We start from the raw sequence: 13,645 nt of genomic DNA, 5'->3' as shown, positions 1-13,645 counted from the left end.
CTGGCGGTGATCGCGTCCCTGTTCACATGCGCCTGCATGTGAGAATGCGCCAGCCCGTTGGGTCGACGGCTCAAATGGTTTACACAATTCGACTTAGGTGGGATCTGATTTGCAGTGCTATTCTTCCTGGCTACACAGGAAGCGTGGATGCGTGGTCGTACAAAGTGCCCAGCATTTCACTAGATCCGGACAAACGTGGAAGACATGGGATCGGATATACTGTCACAGTTGCTGAAGCCATTCCCGGAGCCGCTGTCTGGCTCTCGCCTCCACGCCATCTTCTCGCCAGAAATGCCCCGCGCCCGCGACCTCGCAGCTCTGGAACCGACTCTGCGGCACACGCGCCATCTCGGCTGACCATCGTTGCAATTTACGGGCTGAGGTGAAAGTGTCCTGGTCCCCGTATAGCGCCAGGGTGCTATGCGTGCTCAGCTGGTCGCCGTGCTGGGCCTGAGCTGACCCTTCCACCCCCACGTTCAAGGATAGGTTGGAGAAGGCCGTCAGAAATTGACTCACGGGTGGGAGCAGAGGTGACACAAGCAGATAGCAAATCGAGATGGATGGCGGAGCGCGGGGTCTGGAGTCGTCAGCTGTTCCTAGATCTGGATTCTCTGGACCGAGACGCCGTAGTGATGCGCTGGCGATCTCCCTGGCGACGCTGCCAATCTGGTCCACTGACTGTGACGGAGATGCCGTGTTCGATCGGAAGAGGTCCAGAATGACATCAAGCCCTGGGGCATGCGAGGTAATCAAGGACCCGAACGAATATCCCCCGAGGATGAGCCGGATACCATCGTCTCCGCCGCTAGGCGGGGAGCGCTCGGGAGATAGGCCCTGCTGCTTGTCGGCAAGTGCATGTTTCAATCGCCGAAGATATTGCAACATGAACCCGTAAAATGAAACATAGTCCTGCAGCTCGGGCTTCGCTGTCCAGCTGGTCCGCCCCTCAGAACCACCCGCGCCACTGTTATTGTCGATCGTCGTCAGTTGGTCATCCATGAAGTCAGAGATAGGGAAAGGTGCTGCACCGGAAGTTGAAAGTCCCTACCAGATAGCCTGCGTGCAGCAGCTCGCCACCGAGAAAGCTCACTACGGGGTCATCGTAGCAGCCGCCAAGGGGTGCGTAGGGGTGTGCGACGATGGCAGCTCGTGTGGACCATTCCGATGCGGAATGTATATTTTGAAGCTCGCGCGGTATATATACTCGACATTCCAGCAGGCACCCGTCGTGCAGAGAAGGCAGTGTGAACGAAAGGGATGGAGATGGAAGATTCATGCTCGGAAGAAACAGCTCACAGCTTCAGATCATACCCCGTCGACTCGGCTTCCTCGTGTTGTCATCTTGTTGAGGGGGAAGAAGTCGGGCGAAGAAATCGGGCGTGCTGGGAAGGGACGCGGTTCTGCGGTGGGTAGACCGCCCAACCCAACGCAGCTACTACTGTACGCATGATAGCCACTGTAGTAAACTACAACCACAACATCAATCTTAATCTCTTCATTTCAGGAGATGTTTATGTGGTATCAATTCGTCCAAACTATCACGCAAACAAATGTGCTATGCTCTATGTATGCTAACCGAGTAGCCTCAACAATACCACGCCCAGGAGGTGCTATCCTTACATTCTTATACCCGGGCACCAGAGCGAGATTCAACTCGCCGGTAGGTACACGCTTAAAAAAATTTTCAAATTTAATGTATGAACGTGAGCTCCCCCCAGGGCTGTGGGTATCAAGACTCTGGCAGGAGCCAAGCTGGATCTGGCTCATCGTCCTCGGAAGGCGACGCAGTACCCGTGTGATGGGCATCACTGTCCTTTAATAGATCGGCTGGAGGCTCAAGATCCCCATGCTCGTCGTCCGATCTGTCTGCATGTTGTGAATTTGTGGATTCCTCACCCATCGATTTGCTGGCAGGCGACGGCGAGACGGCCTGATTGCTTTGTTCCTTGGGAATAGCCAAACCAAAAGCTGGCAGAAGTAGTTTATGTGCTGATCGCAGCGCTTCCAACTCTGCTGCAATGCAACAGACAAGGAGTTTCCAGTCTTTGCTTTCGGCCCGCTCCAGATAGGATTCCAACTTCTTCGTGATTTGGTCCAAGTCGGCTGTCACGCCTGCGGCAATTTCCTCCTTGGTCCCGCCCCCTTGACTCTCTTCCATAGTATTCGATTGAGTTTCCAACTTGATATAGCGGCGCATGCTCGTTCTAAGCCGTTTCTCAAATCCCGATATGTCGGCAATAGCTTGTTTCCAAACACCGCCTCCTTCCTCCAAAGCCATAATCTCGGCATCCACCTCTTGCTGCCGTTTATGCAGACTGTCTTGCTCGGTCTGCCAGTGTTCTTGTGCCATTTCCAAAGTCCGACGTTTCGGGTTCAGGGCGTAAAATGTAGATTCGTTCTTACGTTGCGAGAGAGGCTGGACAGGAGGGTCGCGGAGGTAGTTCTGGATGTCCTTCTGGAGGAGAGACAGGGCTTCGGTGTAGGATGAGAGTTTAGCCTCGACGGAGTTCTCAATGTGAGAGATCTGGCTGACAATATGTCGATGTCGAGCCTTCATCTCATATAGCCTGGTCTCCAGTTCGCGAATGTCAGTCTCGAGGGTTCGGGCCTCTTCTTGCAGGGATTTAGCTCGTTGGTTCTCTCGGTTGTTACGAATATTGGAAATGGTTTCTTCCAGGCCAGTCCTTGTTGAGGTGAACCCTTGAATCTCATGGAGGGCATTGTCTCGCTCGTCCGTCTGAGTGCACAGGATCTCTCGTTCCTCTTCCCGCAGCTTCAACAGGTCATAGATAGACTGGAAAATACCTTGCCGTGCAGCCTTGAGCCCAATATGCTTGGGAACAGGATGTCGAGCTGGTAATGTGGAGGGCGATCGAGACCGACTCGCTCGGGACGAAGTAGGAGTGAAGCTCCCATCCGAGGTACCATCGGGCTGATGCTGTGCAAGGCCTGAGAGCAGACCCTCACTCTGCGCGTCAATCAAAGTCTGTAGGTTACGCTGGATATGGTTCGACTGGCGTTTCACGTAAAGGAGGGGGTCGTGGTGGTACATCGAAGCTGTCGCTGGCACCGGCGGTAGGCATTTGTCTCGAAACGGCAGAAGCGTGGACATGATGTGCGTGGTCGACGGGATGGGCCTCGATCACGGAAAGATGAGGCGCCCTTGCGTGGTTCCTGGGAGTGAACCGCTATTTAATACGCCATGGCCAGCGCAGCGGACACCGTGCAGAGTGCAGAGTGCAAGGCCTCGGGACTCCTGCAGCTGACGCTCCCGGGCCTCGCGGGCGGCATGGCACGTGACCTGAACAGTCAGCTCCCTGACGTTGACTCGCGCCGGCAAAGCTTCTGCTGTCTGCTTCCAGCTTCCATATCACCGTCCACTTCATCTCATCCCGTCTTCGTCCCGTGATTTGTCTCTGTACTTCTTATCATTCTGCTCTTTGGGGTTCTTTGATTCCCTACCCACACTCGTCGTCGTCTGGGGCTCGCTCACTGTTCCCCCAAGCTCCTTCCCGTTGACGTTGCGTCGCCACACCAACAACAACACCTCCTCTGAAGCCGGAGAGCTTTCCATCAGAGTCGTTGACGCCAGACGTCTCCCACAGCAACGATGGTCGGCCTTGTTTCGGCCGCCGGTTTGGTCGGCTTCCTTTCGGAACCCGACCCAGAGCTCAAGGTCTTTGCCTTGAAGTCATTAGATTCCCAGATCGATCTGCTGTGGACAGAGGTTGTGAATGCCGTTCCGGAGATGTAAGTCGGACCGCTTTTCGTTGATGCTGCTGAGCATTGCATCCCTCGCCGATGCGAGCGCGAACGCGAACTCGCCTGCCGCCTCTAACTGGCTTCTACCTTGTTGGGCACTGCTGACCCATTCTATCTAGTGAGGCTCTTTACGAAGATGAATCATTCCCCGAACGCGGACTGGCAGCCCTGGTTGCCTCCAAGGTATATTATCATCTGCAGGAATATAATGAGAGTATGGTCCTTGCCCTCGGCGCGGGAAAGCTTTTCCAGCTCGACAGCGGTGGCGAGTACGAGGAGACAATTATCGGTAAGCGCCATGAAATCATCAACCAGCCCATCAATGATTCATTTCTCTGACTTGTGCGCGTTTCCTAACAGCCAAATGCGTCGATACTTTTATCGCCCTATCTGCCGCCCAGCGACCCAGCGGTGGTGACCAGGCCGCCAACCTCAACTCTCAATTCCCTGCGTCCGGCGATGGCGCGACAAGCACATCCGCAAGCCTTACCTCTCCGATCACACCATTCTCCAAATCCGCCCTGCCCTCGAAGTCTCTTCTTTCGCGACAGGAGGTTCCAGGAATCGATGCGGCACACCCTGGTGGCGAGGACCTGAGTGTGCAGCACGTTGAAACTCCCCTTGTCCTCAAGCGCGGTGTCCAGAGTCAACTCCAGGCCGTGATCGAGCGATTGTTTGAGGAGTGCTTCCGTCAGAAGCGCTACCGCCAGGTGATCGGTATCGCCATCGAGGCGAAGAGCCTGGATGTGCTTCGCATGGCCATTCTGCGCGCCAGTGATGACGAGAAGAAGCAGCAGGGCGAGTCTCGTCGTAGCGAGGAGCTCATGGAATATGTTCTGGATATCTGCATGGGAATTGTCCAAGAACGGGCTTTCCGCAATGAGGTTTGTGCAACTCAAAATGCCTTGCACGTTCGACTTGCTAACAATGTGACAATCTAGATTCTGAAACTCATCCTCGATCTGCTTAACGAAATTCCGGCCCCCGACTACTTCTCGATCGCCAAGTGCGTCGTCTACCTTAATGAACATCCGATGGCCTCCGTCATCCTCCGCCAGCTGGTCGAGAAGGGTGATGCGCGATCTCTCGCCGTTGCCTATCAGATTTCCTTCGACCTTTACGATAACAGCACCCAGGAGTTCCTCCAGAAGGTTCGCCAGGAGATCTCCGAGCTGGTGCCCGAGGATACCGAGAACAAGACAGAGGAAGAGCCCAAAGAGTCAGACGCGTTGCTTGGAGACCAAGACAGCTCGTCTCGGCCCTCAAGTGGCCAGGACAACCTGTCCGACGACGCCCGCACCGCCTTCAAGAGCATTCTGGCCATTCTCGATGGCAAGAAGTCTATCCAGTTGAACCTGGAGTTCCTTTACCGCAACAACAAGGCCGACATCTCAATTTTGAATAAGATCAGAGACAGCCTGGAGGCTCGAAACTCCATTTTCCATACGGCTGTCACTCTGTCGAACGCCTTTATGCATGCTGGAACTACCCACGACAAGTTTTTCCGTGACAATCTGGAGTGGCTGGGCAAGGCCGTGAACTGGTCCAAGTTCACAGCCACTGCTGCTCTGGGTGTTATTCACCGCGGTAACCTGAGCCAAGGCCAGAAGCTCCTGCAGCCATACCTGCCCCGGGAGCATATTGCCGGTGTTGGTGGTGGCTCGGGCTCTGTTTACAGCCAGGGTGGTTCTTTGTACGCATTCGGCCTCATCTATGCCAATCACGGTGGCATGGCTGTCGATCTCATTCGTGACCACTTCAAGAAAGCGACCGAGGAGGTCGTTCAGCATGGTGGAGCGTTGGGTCTGGGTGTTGCAGGCATGGCCACCGGTGACGAGGGTATTTACGAGGATCTTCGAAACGTCCTTTTCACTGACTCGGCTTTGAACGGTGAGGCCGTTGGTCTTGCCATGGGTCTTGTCATGCTGGGCACTGGTAACATGAAGGCGCTGGAAGACATGATCCAGTATGCTCACGATACCCAGCACGAGAAGATTGTTCGTGGTCTGGCTATGGGTATGGCTCTGATTATGTACGGTCGTCAAGAGGCTGCCGATGAGCTGATCAACGGTCTTCTCGGTGACCCCGATCCCACTCTCCGCTATGGTGGTATCATGACCATTGCTCTGGCCTACTGTGGCAGCAGTAGCAACAAGGCCGTCCGCAAGCTTCTTCACGTTGCCGTCAGCGATGTCAACGATGATGTTCGCCGTGTTGCAGTGATGAGCTTGGGTTTCATTCTGTTCCGCAAGCACCAGAGCGTCCCCCGTATGGTCGAGCTGCTCTCGGAATCCTACAATCCCCACGTCCGTTATGGTGCCGCTATGGCCCTGGGTATTTCCTGCGCCGGAACTGGTCTGGATGAGGCCATCGATCTCCTGGAGCCTATGCTCAAGGACTCAACAGACTTTGTGCGCCAGGGTGCCCTCATCTCCCTGGCCATGGTTCTGGTCCAACAGAACGAGGCTATGAACCCTCGTGTGACCAGTTTGCGCAAGGCCATGATGAAGATGATCGGTGACCGTCACGAGGATGCTATGGCCAAGTTCGGTTGTGCTGTCGCTTTGGGTATCATTGATGCTGGTGGCCGCAACTGCACTATTAGCCTGCAAACCCAGACCGGTAACCTGAACATGCCTGGTATCGTCGGTGCTGCCGTCTTCGTCCAGTACTGGTACTGGTTCCCCCTCACCCATTTCCTGTCTCTCAGCTTTGCCCCCACATCCGTGATCGGTGTGGATCAGAAGCTGGAGGTTCCGGAGTTCAAGTTCCACAGCAACACCCGCCCCAGCTTGTTCGACTACCCGCCTGAGCAACAAGTAAAGGCCGAGGAGGCTCCGGAGAAGGTGAAGACCGCTGTTCTCTCTACAACAGCCCAAGCCAAGCGCCGTGCCCAACGGCGGGAAAAGCAGGCTCGACGAGAGAGCATGGACATTGATCAGACACCCACAACCCCCAAGGTTTCTGATCAACTGCCCGACAAGATGGAGACTGATGACGCCCCGAAGGCCGAAAGTGAGGAGGGCAAGGATGGCGAGAAGACCGCTGGCGAAGGCCAGAAGAAGAAAGTAGAGCGTGAGAAGGTTGGCTACGAGCTAGACAACATGTCCCGAGTACTACCGGCGCAGCTCAAGTTCCTCACCTTCCCCGACCCCCGGTACGAGCCGGTCAAGAGGGTATGTCAGCTCCTGAACACATTATGCTTTCAAATATGTACTAACCTAATTTTCTCTAGCCCACTGGTGGTGTCGTGGTTGTTCTCGACAAGCAGCCCGATGAGCCCCGTGAAGTCGTTGAGCTCAAGGCTAGCAAGGAGACCCGGCAACCGGCTCACCCCACTGAGACCCTTCAGGACCGCCTGCAAGCTGCTATCGGCACTGCTGCCCTGCAAACCCCTCAACGGTCTGATGCTCGCGCAGCCTTGTCTGGCCTCGCCGGTGCCGGGGGTGCTTCTGCCGCCGCCGGTGTCCTGACTGCAGTGGATGAGGACGAGGAAGGGGCGGAGGATGCGCCTCTTCCGGACGAGTTTGCCTACGAGACGGATGGCGAGGAAGAGTAGCGGTGTTCTGCGTGACAAACCTTTGACGCTGGATGTATTACTAGACAACTCGGGTTCTCGGGCCTGATCTATTAGGAGTGCGGCCATACCGCTTGTGATATGAAGCATTTTTCTGCATTTTTAACCGTCTGTATCTTGAATCTTTCCCAACATATCGTAAAGAGCGATCTCGATCCCTATCTTAGATTGATCGCGGTGGCCCTCCAGGAAATCGAGATGGCCTTCGATAAACCTGACAATATGATCTAACCCCTCCGGCTCTTTGATCCAATGCCCATCATTATCAGCCCCCGTGAACTCATGCCACTCCACCGTTTGCACAATATTCTTCAGAATTGATATGCCTGCAATCCAAGCTGCAGAGAAACAAACGCATTATCCTTCCAATGGCTAAGGAACATCGGCGTCGGAAGCACATCCCCATCCATGGGCGACTGAGACTGCCGCAACTGCGCCCTTCCAAACTTGCGATTAAACAGATCAAACACCAACTTATCCTTCTCCACGATCTCCAGAACCTTACGCTCAACAATCGAACTCTCCAAGTTCTCGGCGAAAGGCAACCACCCGCAAATCCCCAGAACCCCGGCAAGTCTCGACCGAATCCTTCCCGTCGCGACGGCTCCGAATATCGTCCATAGAGCAATCGCCATGCCCTGACTTGATCCGCCAAGATAAATTTTGTCGTGTTCGTCGTTGAGGAGTCGCGCTTCAGCTTCGATGAGGTCGAGGATGTAGAGGATGGATTCACGAAGTCCGTCGACTTGGAGCTCGGATCTCTCTGTCGTGTCGTCGAGTGAGTATACGTCGAACCAGGCGTATTGTTCTTCGCCGAGGACTGTGCGCCATCTGTCTGGTGCTGTGGGGAAGACCCATTTGCAGGTGGGGAAATTTGCTGCTAGATTGTTGCCTTCGAGTCTTTTCCGGAGAAGAAGTCGCTGGCGAATTCGGGGCCATTACTGCCTAGGCCGTGCAGGAAGATTATGGTGTGCGTGTGTTCGGTCTTTGGGAGTTGGATATGGGGTGGTGGGAAGGACATATTTGTTGTTTTGGTTTTCGATGGCTTGTGTGGTATTGTTTCAAGTTGGTCTTAAAGATCAAGGAAATCTTCCAGAAAAAGGTACCTGGCAGATGGGAGCTATAGCAGTGTTTATTTTTGGGGGATTGGGTGGGGCGCTTCTTTGAGAACGTGGCAGGTGACGGGCGCCTGATTTTGAGCCTCATCCTGCTGCTTTGACTAATAGAGTTTCGAACCGTTGCGTACTGAATTATATCTGCTTGGCGTGGGCCGTACGACTTTCGACCTATTGATCAAGGATGCATATACCAATGGACAATTTTGATACAGAATTCGGGTAACTCGTCCTATGGACAGAAACAAAAAAAAGGAAAAGAACGCGCAGAGAATCCTAAGAAATGCTCGACATCTTCAATACACAGCTCAAAGCCAGATCCTTGGCTTCTCCTTCAGCTTGACCCGCAAGCTCCCCAAACCGCCCCTTCCAGAACTGCCACCTCTCCTGACATAATTTATTTGGCCCTTCATAGAGTGTACCTGTGCGTTTGTGATGGCCTTCTTCATCCGCGCCCGATTCGATGATCCGCGTAAATGCGGCCTGGGAGTGCTCGATCCACTCACATGCAACGGGTAGGATTTGCTGCAGAGCTGACGTGTCTTCGACTGGTTCTTCGAGCGCAGCACAGAGGAGTAGAACGGCTTGTCGGGATGCGTTGAAGAATTCGGCACCCCAGCAGCGTGCCAGGAATGATGTTACGTTTCGCCATTTCTGAGCGTCGTCTGTTGAGATGGGCTTTTGCGTATTTAGAGGAGCTAGAGTGGGATTTTAGATTAGCATTCGCATGAACGAGATTATCAGATGAAAATTCAAACGTACATTGGTAATAATCGACAATGCATCGGTCAAATATAACAAGACATTTCCAAACGTCCGTGTCAGTCTAGATTGACGTTAGCTGTAGTTCTTGAGACGCATCATTTCACTCAAAATTCGAGCAATCTGAATATTCAAGATGGATTCATACCCCTTCCAGATCAACCTTGCGACCAGGCAGTTCTCTCATTCCACGTATCACATTGATGAGCCTGTTTTGAGCCGGATGGTCATGAGGAACCTGTTCCACAATCACGATAAAAGCTATCCATATCTCCCACAGAGGCCCATAACACCCATCAGGGTCCAGCTCAAGCTTATCCCTTTCTTCCTTGGGAATCTTCTTCTCCCCTTCCAGGCCCTTCTCATGATACCGATCAATGCGGTTGGCGATGTCAGCAGGTGGGGGCGGCGATTCGGCCTGGAGATAATCTCTCAAAATAGAGAAAGGGGGACTGAGATCACTGTCGCTCGACTTTATAACCAATGCCATTCTGACAGCCGTTGGAAAATTTAATATGAAAAGAAAGACTGAAGTACTACCTCCCGACAGGATGCTGAGCTGGTACAAGTATACTGCTATGGAGCATCTGCTTAGCGCCGCGATTTTCGACAGGCGCCGACGCGGCTCACCCCACCTTCAAATCGACGGTACCCCCAATCAAAAAAGCTCGCCTCAAACAGTACCAGATTTTTTGAAACGTAAGGGCGCGAAGAAGGCCGCTATTTCTGTCGTTTCAGAGCCATATGCATGAACAGGGTCGAAGAGCCATACGAACATGTTCCTGAATTGTAAGCGCCGCTCTCAAAAATATCCCAGTGGATCGACGTGGTCTCGGTCAGAAAATCCAATCGTGTGATTGTTTAAGCGCTTTTATTGAAACAAGGGACTGGTTAGTCTTCGGCCGATCGCGGAGTTGTAGATCGATTAATCTTCCCCGGGTGCTAAGTATCTGGGTTACCTACGGGAGTTGTGCCTTTATTTGGCTGCGGAGCGGATCCTGTAAGGGAACCCGGGTAAATCGAAAGGCCTGTTTGGTTCAAATTGTATAGATGATGGAAACTATGGATCTACCAGTATGCCATCTTTCTGCCCGGGTGGCCGAGCGCGTAGATGTGATGAGGTTGTATGGCAGTGTGAGGGCTTAACTCGACTAGCAGGTAATCCTAGCTGCCCACTGTCGACAGCGTTAGCTGCTTGAGAGATTCCAAATCGATTAGAGGCTATGTCAACTTCTCGATTTCGGCGAGGGGTCCATTTGGCCTGAGGGGTCCATGGCAACCTTAATCCAATTAGACTTACGTTGGGAGTTGATTCCCGGGCGGAGCTCCCGCAACCCTGTAAAGTTTGTCTGGCGACTTAATCGATCCTGTTGTTACAAAATCACATCATCTCAATAATGAGCTCTATTAGTTGTGTTTAATTTCAGAAGGGAATAGATGTCTTTCCAATAACTACTAGTAGAGTATCGTGGGTGCTCACTGGAATGCTGCCGTCCAGAGAGAGCTAAATCAAAGTTTGTCGGCCTTGTGGCCTTACTGCCTGAAGTGTCAATCACAAGCCTCGTCTTCTCTTTGTGGACGGACATCAGAGGCTGGACCCTGCAATATGGGGAAAGCTTAGCGCATGGCAATCGCTATCTCACGTTTTCAATCGATGCGGGGTTTGAAGAGATCGATGAACGTGCGGTGACTGAATCTCTCCCAGCACCCATGCCCCAGCTGCCATTTCCAAGTCGGGTTGGACTGTGTGGCAGACCTCCCCGGCCCCAGACTGGGCGGGATGCCTTGTGATCTGACGTCGATTTCCAAGGCCGAGAAAAGCAGAAGACCAACGACATGCGCGCTGGACAGGCGCGTGCCACGAATCGCAAATGCGCCGAGCGGCCTTCACATGCACTGCGCGGTCTTAGGTAAGCAACGTGGAAGGGCCTCGGCATTTTTGGCAGCAATGACGCAAGGCGAGCCAATCGGTGGGCTGGCATACGGCGATGACCGACCCGATCAGCGACCGAGGAAAGCAGCTGAAGGCCTGAATTCACGCCGAATAGCACGAGCTGGTCCTCCGAGGCCCCATTCTGGAGTCGCAATCCACACTCAACACGGGGAATTCTGCTTTGGGTGGCGGGCTCCGAACCGTATATAGCACGCGTGCTCCATCTACCCCGGACTGCTCTTCCTTTTTTTTACTTTCTACTCCCTTCCCCACGAAACGCTTGTTCACCTGTGATTTTCTCTTTCATTTCTGATACCCCACTTCGCCTTTCCTCCTTTTGTGTTCTACACATCCCTCATCATGGCGAAGACCTTTAGCAAGGACGACGTGGCGTCGCACAGCAAAGGCGACAGCCCGTGGATTATCATCGATGAGGACGTCTACGATGTCTCCAAGTTCCAAGACGAGCACCCTGGTAAGTCCGAGTCCCACACGAGCGGAGGAATTCCGTGCGCTGGTCGCATGAGGATTGCAGCCGTGCAGAATTACGATCATGTGCTGACCGCGATGGCAAATAGGTGGAAAGAAGAGTACGTCATGGCTCGGACCAAGAACGCCGAAAGATGCGATATTGACATGTGCGCAGTTCTCCAGCGAGTTGCCGGCAAGGACGCCTCCAAGCAGTTTTGGAAGTACCACAACGAGGGAATCTTGAAGAAGTACAAGGGCCAGCTGCAGATCGGGTCGTTGAACACGAAGAAGGCCGCCGAGCCTGTTCCCGCGCCGGCACCCGCGCCCAAGCCCAAGCCTGCTGCCGCCCCGAAGCCGCAGTCCGATTCCGCCGTGCCTCCGCCGGCCTCCGCCGCGCCGCAAGACCCCTTCGGCGACCTGATTCCCTTTGCCGATCCCTCCTGGTACCAGGGTGTAAGTTGCGCTGTGTGAGAAAATGCGAGAGAGTCAGGACTAACGGGCTTTTTTCTTTCAATAGTACTCCTCCCCCTACTTCAACGAGACTCACGCCGCTCTCCGTGAGGAAGTGCGCCAATGGGTCGAGTCCGAGATCGAGCCATATGTCCACGAGTGGGACGAGGGTAAAGAGGTTCCGGGTCACATTTACAAGCAGATGGGTGAGCGCGGCTACCTGGCCGGTTTGCTGGGTGGCGCATTCCCTTCGAAGCACACCCCTCACCGTGTTCAGTCTGTCTCCCCGGAGCGCTGGGACTTGTTCCACGAGATGCTGTTAACCGATGAGCTGTCCCGTGCTGGTAGCGGTGGTCTGGTTTGGAACCTGGTAGGTGGCTATGGCATTGGTTGCCCGCCTCTGGTCAAGTTTGGCAAGCCAGAGCTGGTGGACCGCATTCTGCCTGGTATTTTGGCCGGTGACAAGCGCATTTGCTTGGCTATCACTGAGCCTGATGCGGGTAGTGATGTCGCCAACCTGGGTTGCGAGGCCAAGCTCAGCGAGGATGGCAAGCACTACATTGTCAACGGTGAGAAGAAGTGGATCACCAACGGTGTCTGGGCCGACTACTTCACTACTGCCGTTCGCACTGGCAAGCCCGGCATGAACGGACTGAGTGTCCTGCTGATTGAACGCGAGGCCGGTGGTGTCAACACCCGCCGCATGGACTGTCAGGGTGTGTTGAGCAGTGGTACCACCTACGTGACCTTCGAAGACGTCAAAGTCCCCGTCGAGAACATCATTGGCAAGGAGAACCAGGGTTTCAAGGTCATCATGACCAACTTCAACCACGAACGTATTGGAATTGTCATCCAGTGCGTTCGCTTCGCCCGTGTCTGCTATGAGGAAGCCATGAAGTACGCCCACAAGCGCAAGACCTTCGGCAAGCGTCTCATCGACCACGCCGTCATCCGTATGAAGCTGGCCCACATGGCCCGCCAGATCGAGGCAACGTACAACTGGCTCGAGAACATCATCTTCCAATGCCAGTCCATGGAGGAGACCGAAGCCATGCTCAAGCTGGGCGGTGCCATCGCCGGCCTGAAGGCCCAATCGACCCAGACCTTCGAGTTCTGCGCCCGCGAGGCTAGTCAGATATTCGGTGGTCTCAGCTACAGCCGTGGCGGCCAGGGCGGCAAGGTCGAGCGCCTGTATCGGGATGTTCGTGCCTACGCCATCCCCGGTGGCAGTGAGGAAATCATGCTGGACCTGAGTATGCGTCAGAGTTTGCGTGTGCACCAGATGTTTGGCATGAAGCTTTAAATGACATCTGGGGGTTGGCGGTATTGATCTTGTTTTCATTTCTTCTTGTCTCCATCTTTTGGACCATTTTTCTCACTTGTGCTCCCCAGCTTGGTTGGTCTCATTGCTGGAGAGTTTTTGCTAGATATCCTGTCCGATGTGACGCATTTCTTCACGATACTTTGACATTCTCTGTATGAATACGTTTGCTCGAAATTTGTACATTCAACTCTTTTCTCTGACGTGCATCTAGCAAGTAAAACATTGTCGACCAGGGTCCTTTGGGACATAGT

At 53.9% G+C, this 13,645-nt stretch overlaps 7 protein-coding genes across 7 annotated transcripts; 3 read left to right on the top strand and 4 right to left on the bottom strand.

The window, feature by feature from the left end:
* Window positions 1-222: 222 nt before the first annotated feature.
* On the bottom strand, window positions 223-999 carry N7532_009315 (uncharacterized protein; the record flags this gene model as incomplete). The annotated part of the gene is made up of 1 exon (XM_056621806.1): window positions 223-999. The coding sequence occupies one exon, from the start codon at window positions 997-999 to the stop codon at window positions 223-225; it is 777 nt and encodes a 258-aa protein (XP_056472612.1).
* Window positions 1,000-1,729: 730 nt separating this feature from the next.
* On the bottom strand, window positions 1,730-3,112 carry N7532_009314 (uncharacterized protein; the record flags this gene model as incomplete). The annotated part of the gene is made up of 1 exon (XM_056621805.1): window positions 1,730-3,112. One exon carries the CDS (start codon window positions 3,110-3,112, stop codon window positions 1,730-1,732), a length of 1,383 nt encoding a protein of 460 aa, XP_056472611.1.
* A 90-nt stretch (window positions 3,113-3,202) lies between these two features.
* On the top strand, window positions 3,203-3,409 carry N7532_009313 (uncharacterized protein; the record flags this gene model as incomplete). Its single annotated transcript, XM_056621804.1, has 1 exon — window positions 3,203-3,409. The coding sequence occupies one exon, from the start codon at window positions 3,203-3,205 to the stop codon at window positions 3,407-3,409; it is 207 nt and encodes a 68-aa protein (XP_056472610.1).
* A 201-nt stretch (window positions 3,410-3,610) lies between these two features.
* Window positions 3,611-7,321, top strand: N7532_009312 (proteasome regulatory particle base subunit RPN2; the record flags this gene model as incomplete). The annotated part of the gene is made up of 5 exons (XM_056621803.1): window positions 3,611-3,750; window positions 3,882-4,051; window positions 4,123-4,646; window positions 4,704-6,938; window positions 6,998-7,321. The coding sequence occupies 5 exons, from the start codon at window positions 3,611-3,613 to the stop codon at window positions 7,319-7,321; spliced, it is 3,393 nt and encodes a 1,130-aa protein (XP_056472609.1).
* A 329-nt stretch (window positions 7,322-7,650) lies between these two features.
* Window positions 7,651-8,360, bottom strand: N7532_009311 (uncharacterized protein; the record flags this gene model as incomplete). Its single annotated transcript, XM_056621802.1, has 2 exons — window positions 7,651-8,216; window positions 8,282-8,360. 2 exons carry the CDS (start codon window positions 8,358-8,360, stop codon window positions 7,651-7,653), a joined length of 645 nt encoding a protein of 214 aa, XP_056472608.1.
* A 370-nt stretch (window positions 8,361-8,730) lies between these two features.
* N7532_009310 (DUF3632 domain-containing protein) lies at window positions 8,731-9,706 on the bottom strand (the record flags this gene model as incomplete). The annotated part of the gene is made up of 2 exons (XM_056621801.1): window positions 8,731-9,132; window positions 9,365-9,706. 2 exons carry the CDS (start codon window positions 9,704-9,706, stop codon window positions 8,731-8,733), a joined length of 744 nt encoding a protein of 247 aa, XP_056472607.1.
* A 1,803-nt stretch (window positions 9,707-11,509) lies between these two features.
* Window positions 11,510-13,373, top strand: N7532_009309 (putative acyl-CoA dehydrogenase; the record flags this gene model as incomplete). Its single annotated transcript, XM_056621800.1, has 2 exons — window positions 11,510-12,073; window positions 12,138-13,373. 2 exons carry the CDS (start codon window positions 11,510-11,512, stop codon window positions 13,371-13,373), a joined length of 1,800 nt encoding a protein of 599 aa, XP_056472606.1.
* Window positions 13,374-13,645: the final 272 nt, after the last annotated feature.

Source organism: Penicillium argentinense (genome assembly GCF_028826775.1).
Source record: "Penicillium argentinense strain IBT 30761 chromosome Unknown utg000009l_segment0_segment0, whole genome shotgun sequence".
In the NCBI taxonomy this organism is placed as follows: Eukaryota; Fungi; Ascomycota; class Eurotiomycetes; order Eurotiales; family Aspergillaceae; genus Penicillium; species Penicillium argentinense.
The sequence above is the reverse complement of the archived record's forward strand: the minus strand, read 5'-3'. Positions and strand labels throughout refer to the sequence as shown.